The sequence below is a fragment of the Alosa alosa genome, chromosome 21 (assembly GCF_017589495.1).
Source record: "Alosa alosa isolate M-15738 ecotype Scorff River chromosome 21, AALO_Geno_1.1, whole genome shotgun sequence".
Lineage (NCBI taxonomy): Eukaryota > Metazoa > Chordata > Actinopteri > Clupeiformes > Clupeidae > Alosa > Alosa alosa.
Window position 1 is genome coordinate 18,069,393 of NC_063209.1, and position 10,912 is coordinate 18,080,304.

General features: G+C 47.3%; 1 protein-coding gene across 1 annotated transcript in view; it reads right to left on the reverse strand.

The window, feature by feature from the left end:
• cep89 (centrosomal protein 89) overlaps positions 1-10,912 on the reverse strand; it is a 71,999-nt gene that overhangs the window by 44,508 nt on the left and 16,579 nt on the right. Inside the window, 6 exon segments of the mRNA XM_048232188.1 lie at positions 4,197-4,286; positions 6,463-6,604; positions 8,140-8,310; positions 9,392-9,442; positions 9,484-9,517; positions 9,520-9,543. Of these exon segments, the coding sequence (XP_048088145.1) occupies positions 4,197-4,286; positions 6,463-6,604; positions 8,140-8,310; positions 9,392-9,442; positions 9,484-9,517; positions 9,520-9,543 (512 nt within the window).

Consider the following 10,912-nt stretch of genomic DNA (forward strand, 5'->3'; position numbering starts at 1 on the left):
CTGATTCCTGACAGATAACAAACCACACACATACACATGCACTCCTGGCTCCTTGATGGCTCCTGTGTGTGTGTGTGTGTGTGTTTGTTTGTTTGTGTGTGTGTGTGTGTGTGTGTGTGTGTGTTGAAGATATGAATTGAAGTGTGTTGAGTTCATCCATCATCTAGGAGTGGACAGTAAGTGTGGTGTTGCCTGGGCAACCTGGCAGATGGTCTAGAAAACCGTGGCTCCAATCACTTCCAGCTCATCAACTTGTGATTGCAGAGGGGTGGAGTCTCCAGCAGTGGTCAAGAAAGTCACGCATGACACACAGATCTGACCCAACTGAGTCGCCATCCACGCATGACACACAGATCTGACCCAACTAAGTCAGCATCCACGCATGACACACAGATCTGACCCAACTGAGTCGGCACCACGCATGGCACACAGATCTGATCCAACGGAGTCGGCACCACGCATGACACACAGATCTGGCCAACTAAGTCAGCATCCACGCATGACACACAGATCTGACCCAACTAAGTCAGCATCCATGCATGACACACAGATCTGACCCAATTGAGTCGGCATCCAAGCATGACACACAGATCTGACCCAATTAAGTCGGCATCGGACCAACATCTGACATCAGCATGGGATCAGTACATCAATAAGCACCATACTAACTCAATGCACATGTGCAGGTCTCAGTAGTGTACACATCAAACATAACCACCATCCCAACGGCACATGTGCAGGTCTCAGTAATGTACACATCAAACATAACCACCATCCCAACTGCACATGTGCAGGTCTCAGTAATGTACACATCAAACATAACCACCATCCCAACTGCACATGTGCAGGTCTCAGTAATGTACACATCAAACATAACCACCATCCCAACTGCACATGTGCAGGTCTCAGTAATGTACACATCAAACATAACCACCATCCCAACTGCACATGTGCAGATCTCAGGTCTGTCTGTCCATATCCCAGTGAGACATGCTGGGCTTGTAGGCTGCCATGGCAACTATAAAACAGCATTGGGTTTACTGCCGAGGGAGCGCGATCACACACACACCAGACATTTTGATGATCGCTTCTTAATAAGTTAAGTTGAGGAAAAACTGGAGGCAGTAGTGTCAATTTAAGGATCTGTTATTTCCATTTTTTGGATTAGACTAGCCAGTCTCTATACTGTTTTCATGGACAGCAAGAATCAGCTTCGTTCATTGTTGTAAATACATTGTTTGTTGCTGCTACCCAAGTTATCTCCAGTGGTTCAACAGTTTCACTTGCAGATGCGCACACACATTGAATGAGTGCTCACACCGATACTGCCCAATGCTATGCCTCTTTATTTGATAACACTAAATTAAGAAGTATTTACTGATCTGGAAAATGTTTTGTTTTTTATCTTTTGGTCAGCGGTTTCATGATACCATCCGATTGTGCCGCAAATTATTCACAGACCAGCAATCGCCTCATCGAGATGGCCCTAACCCTGCAGATCATAGACAGAGAAAGCATGCTCTGGGAACAGAACACCGTTGCATGTCCAGTGTAGCCATGGGTCTGTCTACACAGAAAACATGGAGGAAATGGAGGTGCGGCTGCACCCCCTACACCTCCATTTCCAACGTCACTGATTCTGACCGAAATGCCCGACACAGCTTTTTCTCTGGTGGTGGAAGAGCTGACCGGACATCTGAGGCTTCAGGTTACCTATTCACCATCATCCGTCGCGTCTGGCCTCTAAAGAACAAAGCTTTTAAGGTTAGTCTGCCCCACACACACATAGACATGCACACACACACACGCACACGCACACGCACACGCACACACACACGGCAAGGCAAGGCCACAGCATCTCAATCTCAATGCAAAAACCAACACAGCCCTTCACAGTGTGACACATACAAATTACACTCTTACACAACTAATGCACATACATTCCACTTAATTCTGTTATCACACACACATACCCACACGGGCACACACACAAACCCTGTGCAGCTCTAAGGACACCCATGCTGCACACACAGACAGACACACACACACACACACACACACACACACACACCGTGCGGTTCTTAGGACACCTCAACACTCTGGCGGCACGTGCTGGATCGATGAGGTGTGGGCAGCTTAATGGAGTGGAAGGACACTGGTTCAATGGCTAATGGATTAGCCAGGAGGCAGCACTCACATGACAGCAGCCAATCATAACAAAGCTCATTACAAAACACACCCAATCACAGCAGCCGATAGTGACACACCACACTTATGCATCACCCTCACATGACAGCAGCCAATCATAACAAAGCTCATTACAAAACACACCCAATCGCAGCAGCCGATAGTGACACACCACACTCATGCATCACCCTCACATGACAGCAGCCAATCAGAGCACAGCATGTTACATACACGGCCAATCACAGCAGCCGTTAGTGAGATGCCACACCACACTTATGGTTTGGGGGAGCTTTAGAGAGAAGTTAATCACAGACCTCTGTGTCAATATCCCATGAAACTATCCAAGCACTCCCAAGTGAAAGAGGGGAAATTGTGTGTGTGTGTGTGTAATGCCGTGTGTAAGGTGTGTGTTTGAAAAAGAGAGAGAGAGAGAGAGAGAGAGAGAGAGAGAGAGAGAGAGAGAGAGAGAGAGAGGGAGAGAGAGTTTATAAGTTGAAAAAAGCACACACACCCAGGCACAGGTTCAGTGTGCTGGACAGAAGAAGAAGAAGAAGATTGGGCTCCCAGACTCTTCTGTGGTATCTGGTAGGTGAGACGTACAAGAGGAGGACATGACCAGAGAAACAGCAGAGACATTAGAGAGAAAAGAGAGGTGGAGGAGAAAAGAGAGATGGAGGAAGGAGAGATGAAGAGAGAATAGAGATGGAGGAGAAAGGAGAGATGGATAAAGGAAGATGGAAAGAATAAAGATGGAAGGAAAGAAAAAGATGAAGATTTAAATAAAGATAAAAAAAAAAAAGATGGATATAGAAAGGAAGATGAAAAGAATAGAGATGAAGGAGAAAAGATGAAGGAGAAAGGAGAGATGAAGAGAGAATAGAGATGGAGGAGAAAAGAGGAGAGAGAGGGACAAGAGGAAGGAGAGAGAGATTGAGAGAGGACAGAGAGAGATGGAGAGAGGACAGAGAAATAGAATGAGATGGAGAGAGATGGAGGGATGGAGAGGGAGGTGGAGAGGGATGGAGAGAGGGCAGAGAGGAGACAGCTAGAGAGAGAAACTGTAAAGGGCACACACACTGGAGGTTAGCAACAGAGTTAGAATTCTCATTACATGTGTGTGTGTAAATGTCAAGGTGTGCGTATGTTTGTGTGGTGTGTATGTGTGTGTGTGTGTGTGTTTGTGTGTTTTGTGTGTGTGTGTGTGTGTGTGTAGGTTTGCTTATTGAGTTGTTTGTGTTAGTGGGACCTCATTGATATTCCGTTGGCTGAGGAACATTTGTTACATATAGACTCTTTATACACACAGGCACTTATGTGGTGCTGACACCGCTAGAACCACACCTACCCCCACCCAAAGGGAACATCCACCTTCATAACCTTCACCCACCCAAAGGGAACATCCACCTTCATAATCTACCCCCTCCCAAAGGGGACATCCACCTTCATAACCTACACCCACCCAAAGGCCTACCGACTGCAGACTTCAGGGAAAAGAAAGCTAGAAGTGAATTATAGACTTGCTCCTAGTCTCATCTAAACATACAGAGATGCAGAAATTACAACTTTCCTTCCGGCCTGCTCACCACACAGATGAAAGCACGCACGCACGCACGCACGCACGCATGTGGTGTGTACTAGAGGTGCTTTAGTGCATGTCAGCAAAACCAAGGATTTCATTAGTGCAGAGTAGCACATCAATCTCCAAACACACACACACACACACACACACACACACACACACACACCAAAGCTAAGCCGATCCCCTAGGATCTCTCAGAATCCCAATGAACTGATGAGTAAGTGTGTGTACCCATGATATGAACTGATGACCTTCTCCTGTAAGTGTAGTGTGTACATGTGTGTGTGTGTGTGTATGCATGTGTGCAGGTGTGTGTGTGTGTGTGACCCTTCTCCTGTAGCTTGCGAAGACTGCGAGGTGCCCTGGATGATGTGTACATGTGTAGGTGTGCTTGTGAATGTGTGTGTGTGTGTGTGTGTGTGTGTGTTACCTTGACCTTCTCCTGTAGCTTGGCGAGCTGCACGGTGCCCTGGATGGTGCGGGTGAGGACGTCCTGTTTGTCCTTCTCCAGCACTGAGGCCTGCAGCACACAACAGGAGGAGGGGTTACTGGAGGAGGAGGGGCTAATGGACAAATGGGAGGGGTTATTGGAGGAGGAGGGGCTAAGGGAGTAAATGGGTGAGTAGCTGGGGAGCTAAGGAGCAGCAGGAGGGGTAATGGGGATTACTGGAAGAGGATAGGCTGGGGAGGAGCACAAGGGGGAGGGGCAATGGGGATTACTGGAGGAGGATAAACTGGGAGGACTAAAAGGAAGGAAACAATGGGATACCGAGGAGGATAAACCGGGGAGGAGCACAAGGGGGAGGAACAATGGGATTACTGGAAGGAAGGATAAACTAGGGGAAACTAAAGAAGGAAGAAACCGGGGAACCGGGAAGAGGATAAACTGAGGGGCACAAGAGGAGGGGCAATGGGGAACAAAGGAGGAGGATAGGCTAGAGGGGAGCACAAAAGGAAGGGGCAATGGGTTATAGACATGTGGGATGTATTTCTATGGAATGGGGGTTAAACAGTGGTTAAATAACTGAGGGGTTAAGAAGAGGAGGAGGAGGTGGTGGAGTTGGTGTTATGGGGTGTAGGGGTTGGGGTTATGAGGTGAAGGAGGTGTATGAGGTGGAGATGAAGGCTGTTGGTGTTATGGTTGGTGTTATGGAGGTGGAGGGGTTGGGCTTATGGAGGTGGAGGGGTGGAGGGGTTGGACTTATGGAGGTGGAGACGGTTGGTGTTATGGAGGTGGAGGAGGTCTAGAGACTAGGGTCTAGAATCTAACAGCACTTACAGAGCTGGAGGGGGAGGAGTGGATAGAGAGAGAAAGGGAGAGGGGGGGTGTCATGTTTAATAATGAAGACCTCTGCCCCAAGGCCTCACACAGGAAGAGTCTCATATCTGTGACGTGGGAGAAACTTGCTTCTTATCCTCATTACTAAACACTAACATTCAGAAACATCAGGAGTGGTCCGTTTTTTTCCTGAGTAGCAGCCACAAACGTACACACACACACACTTCAACGAACTGACCTAAAAAGATGAGACAGACACTAGAAACCAGACACCCAAGTGACCATAATGAAAACTAGAGCAGACATCCGGGCTATACTGACACGCATTCTCTCTCTCTCTCTCTTTCTCTCTCTCTCTCTCTCTCTCTCTCTCTTTCTTTCTCTCTCTCTCTCTCTCTCTCTCTCTCTCTCTCTCTCTCTCAGACATGGTCTTTTGCTGGCCCTGGCCCATTCTACTTTATTTTTCTCTTGAACTGTTTATCACAGCAAATAGCGGCTAGCTAGACCCATTTAAAAGCTGAGAAAAGGCTCTTTATATGATGTCTGTGTGATGAAGACTTCTCGAGGAGTTCAACAGAGAAGAATGGGTGAATTTGGACGCACTTAGTGTCAAAAAGTGAAATACTGCACCATGCTGCGGGGAGACTGTGGCTCACTGGTAGTTGTAGTAACTTCAAATCAGCACGATTTATCCCTATAGGCTACTGATAACATTACATGATCCCTACGAGACACTTTCTTATTTTTAACTGTCAGGGCCAATAAAAATTCCACCGTATCTGACTGTATATTTGGGGTATGCTAGCTATATCTTACCCGCCACAGTGGCTGGTAAGTTGACCAAATTTACCCGCCAGTGCACAAATTAACCCGCATTTGGCTGGTGGCTGGTGCTAATTTCCATCCCTGACACACACACACACAGCTCATCAGCTCATCTGGCACACATGCTGCATGGCCCCAGTGTGTGTTGAGGGTGTATCTGACACACTTTCTCTAATGTGCTGCCCTCCTGATCAATTCTTATTAGCTTACCTTCCCCTCCGACCTACTTACAACACACACACACACACCTTACCCTGGTCTCTCTCTTATGCAGTCTATTCTGCAATCCCCACCACTCTTATGTGTGTGTGTGTGTGTGTGTGTGTGTGTGTGTGTGTACGTGTGTGTGCAAGTGTGTGTTGTGTATTATGTATTTGTGTGTGTATGTGTACGTGTGTGTGCATTGTGCAAGTGTGTTTGTGTATTATGTGTTTGTGTGTGTGTGTGTGTGTGTGTGTGTGTGTGTGTGTGTGTGCAAGTGTGTTTGTGTATTATGTGTTTGTGTGTGTGTGGAGTATTGTAAGGTGTATTGTAGGCAGGGTGTGTGTGTGTGTGTGTGTGTGTGTGTGTGTGTGTTTGTGTTTGTGTGTACCATGTGTATGAGCTGGTCTCTCTCCTGTGTGGTCTTCTCAGCAAGTCCCACCACTCCAGCCAGGTAGTGCAGGGCAGTCAGCTCCTTATCCATGGACTCCTCCAGCTGCTGCTTCAGGGCTTCTGCACGTCGCTGGGCTTTTCTACACACACACACACACACACACACACACACACACACACACACACACACACCACACACACACACACACACACACACACACACACACACACACTGGTCAGCCTAGAGGCATGTAAACCATGAGGGGACGCTTCAAACCAACTCTGTTTGGGCTGTAAGGTGCTGTAGCTCAGTGCTCTCTTGATGACCATCACACAGACATGTGCAGTCCACAGGTGTGACCATCACACAGGCATGTGCAGTCCACAGGTGTGACCATCACACAGGTATGTGCAGTCCACAGGTGTGACCATCACAGTTCACAGGTGTGACCATCACACAGTCCACAGGTGTGACCATCACACAGTCCACAGGTGTGACCATCACAGTCCACAGGTGTGACCATCACAGGTGTGACCATCACACAGTCCACAGGTGTGACCATCACACAGGCATGTGTAGTCCACAGGTGTGACCATCACACAGGCATGTGCAGTCCACGGGTGTGACCATCAAACAGGCATGTGCAGTCCACAGGTGTGCAAATGTGCACATAGCACAGGGCTTAGGAGCCTCCTACTGGACACAGCGGAGAAGGCGTCGCAGGTGACAGACCAATAGGGATGGGGCAGTGTGAGGCTTGGTGAGTAAGGTTTCTGGAAAGATCCAAATCTGTTTTCGCACAATTCTTACATCCAAGTCAAAGTCAAAGTCAAAGTCAAAGTCAGCTTTATTGTCAATTTCTTCACATGTTCCAGACATACAAAGAGATCGAAATTACGCTTCTCACTATCCCACGGTGAAGACAAGACATATTTTACCAATTTAAGTCCACAGACAAACATAACATTCAAGTAAACAAAAAAGTAAGTAAATAAGTAAATAAGAGGGCACATATAATAATGAAAAAATGAAAAAAAAAAAAAAAAAGGTTGTAAGAATTGTGCTTAAAAAAACAGATTTGGATCTTTCCAGAAACTCTGTGGCTTAAAGCGTAACTTTGGCCAAAAGGCGGAGCAGCGAAAGGCAGATTAAAAGTGGTGCTTCGGACGTAATTATGCTTTTAAACGAAAGTTTGACTCGGGTACATTCACAAAAACACCTAGGATGCATTTTGACAAAAGTTACGCTTTAAATGGGATGACAATGACTATGTTTCATATTCTATGTAACCCTATTCTGGTTATGGCAATAAGATGTTTCCCATTAAGGACCCTATTCTGGTTATGGCAATAAGATGTTTCCATGTGTAGCAGAAGCGGAATATTCCTGTTTGCTGAACTGGGCTGAAGACCTGTGTGTGGCATTGAATTGTGTAAGGCGGATGGTCTGTGTATGGGATGCATCTGTGTGTCGTACCTGTGTGTGTGTGTGCGATTGATGTGTGTGTAGTGTGATCAGGCAAGTATGAGTACCTGTGTGTGTGATGATGTGGGCCTGTGTGTGTGTGTGGCGTGCCTCTGTGTAAGTGTGGCGCACCAGTGCGTTATTAGTTATTTGCAGGTGGTTGGCCAGTGTGTGTGTGGGGAGCGGGGCCTGTGATGGCGTTAGGCGTGCCTGTGTCGCGTGAAGGCGAGCCGCCTCCAGCTCGGCCTATCAGGCTCTCTGTGTTGCTGGAGCTGGCCCTGGTCCCGCACCAGACTCTGCCGCTCCGCCTGCACAGCCGCCATCTTCCCCAGCAGCTCATCCAGCTCCCCCCGCCAACGGCGCTCCTCCTCTTCCACACGCCTGCACACACACACACACACACATTAATACACACACACACACACATTAATACACACACACACACACACACACACACACACACACACACACACACACACACACACACACACACACACACATTAATACACACACACACACACACATTTTAATACACACACACACACACACACATTTTAATACACACACACACACATTAATACACACACACACACGCATTATTATTAACACACACACGCATTACACACACACGCATTACACACACACGCATATTGGCCACGCATTGGCCACATACACACACACACACACACGCATTACACACGCATTGGCCATTAATGCGACGCGACACAGACATTACATTAATGTTAATACACACGCGCATTACACAATATTATTTAATACAATACACACACACATTACTGGAGCACACACACACACGCATTAATGCGACACGCATTAATGCCATTAATGCGACATTAATGCGACGCAGACGATACGAATACACACACACATTATTATTAATACACACACACATTAATGCGACACACACACATATTAATATAAGCATTAATACACACACACAATAATAATACACACACACACACACACAATAATATTGTTAATATTATTATTAGCCATTGCTATTGAGACGTTGACACACGCGACACGCGACGCGACGCGACGCGACGCGACGCCATCGCTATCGCCATCGCACGCGACACACACAATACGCATAATAATACCACACATTAATACACACGCGACACGCATTAATGCGACACGCACACAATAATACACAATACTGCCAATATATCAATACACACGCGACGCCAAGACGCATTACCCATCATCGCCAACATTACCGCTATCGCGACGCCGCATTACCCACACGCGACACGCCATTGACGCGACACGCTAATACCCACACGCATTACCGCACACAATACACACACACACATTAATACACCGCCACACACACATTACCGCCATTACACACACACATTAATACACACACACACACATTAATCATTAATACAAACACACACACACACACATTAACACACACACACACTCACACACTCACCGTGTGAGTTGGTTGATATCACTCTGGTGTTGTTGCCGGGTGGCGATATCCCTGGTGTTGGAGAGTGTAGTTCAAGGCGCGTGTCCTCTAGCTCCCTCTGCAGGCTAAATAGCTCATCCTCCTGGGCACCAGCTGCTTGGACACTTTAGCCACTGCAGTAGAGAGTACACACACACACACACACACACACACACACACACACACACACACACACACACACACACAGAGTGAAGGAAAGGACTGCGATATGCACGCAGGTCAGCTGTCCTGTCAGCAGTGTCCTGAGGCTGTGACCACTCTCACAGGCCCTGAGGATAACACACTGACATTTTGTACATGAAAACAGACTACAGCGGCAGACAGAAATGTACAGCAGTAGAGCCAGCTATTCATATAAAAGGCTGAGAGTAGGTAGGCAGGGAGGAGTCTTTAGTGCCCTCGGGATGTAACACTCATCCACTGCATTCAAATGGATGAGATGCTAATCGGCATGAGTAGCACGCACAGCCCGCCGTGACGTCTCTCTTCCTTGTGTCTCTCTTCCTTCCCTCTCTCTGTCTCTCACTACTGCTCTCTTTATTTGCCAGTACTCCCTCTCTCTCTCTCTCTCTCTCTCTCTCTCTCTCCATCCTCAAAAATACAGGACGTCAAGTGGGGATTAAGGCTTTTATTCACAACAGGTCCCATCAGGCATCTCTGTCAAGTCATGAATGAAAAATCAAAGCTGTGTGAGGCTTTATCTGTGCAGGTGTGTGTGTGTGTGTGTGTGTGTGTGTGTGTGTCAGGAGGCTCCACTGTAGCTGAATGAACAGCATGCCAATGAATAGATGAATAGAGGTGACAGGTGAGACTATGCAGAACTGGAATAGCCTGACATTTCATATGTGCTAATTATGCTAATTTGTCATATCAGACACAGAATCAGGCCATATCAGAGCCACTGTAGATCATAGTTGGAGGCTGTAAAGTTGGGTGTGGTCTATGAATGTAAAGATTAATGGAGATGAGTGGTGAGGGACCAGTTAACCAGCACCACGCTCAGGGTTTAGAAAGAGATGGGTTTAGCGGTAATACAGAGAGGAAGTGATTGCGAGGACAGCATCATCTCTGAACTGTGCAGGAACGCATTCATTATTCACAGCTGCAGCAAGAATGATCTCGTTAGCTGCCCTGTTTGTTTAGCCTCACAGCCCTATCATCCAGGCAGAGAGAGAGATAGAGTCCAGCTACTCTCAGAAGATTCAGACTAGAGAGACCAGCTACAGCAGATTCAGACTAGAGATCAGCTACAGCAGATTCAGACTAGAGAGACCAGCTACAGCAGATTCAGACTAGAGAGACCAGCTACAGCAGACTCAGACTAGAGACCAGCTACAGCAGATTCAGACTAGAGGAGACCTGCTACAGCAGATTCAGACTAGAGGACTAGAGAGACCAGCTACCGCAGGAGTTTGAGGAGAGCCCAGCTACAGCAGGAGTTTGAGGAGAGCCCAGCTACAGCAGGAGTTTAAGGAGAACCCA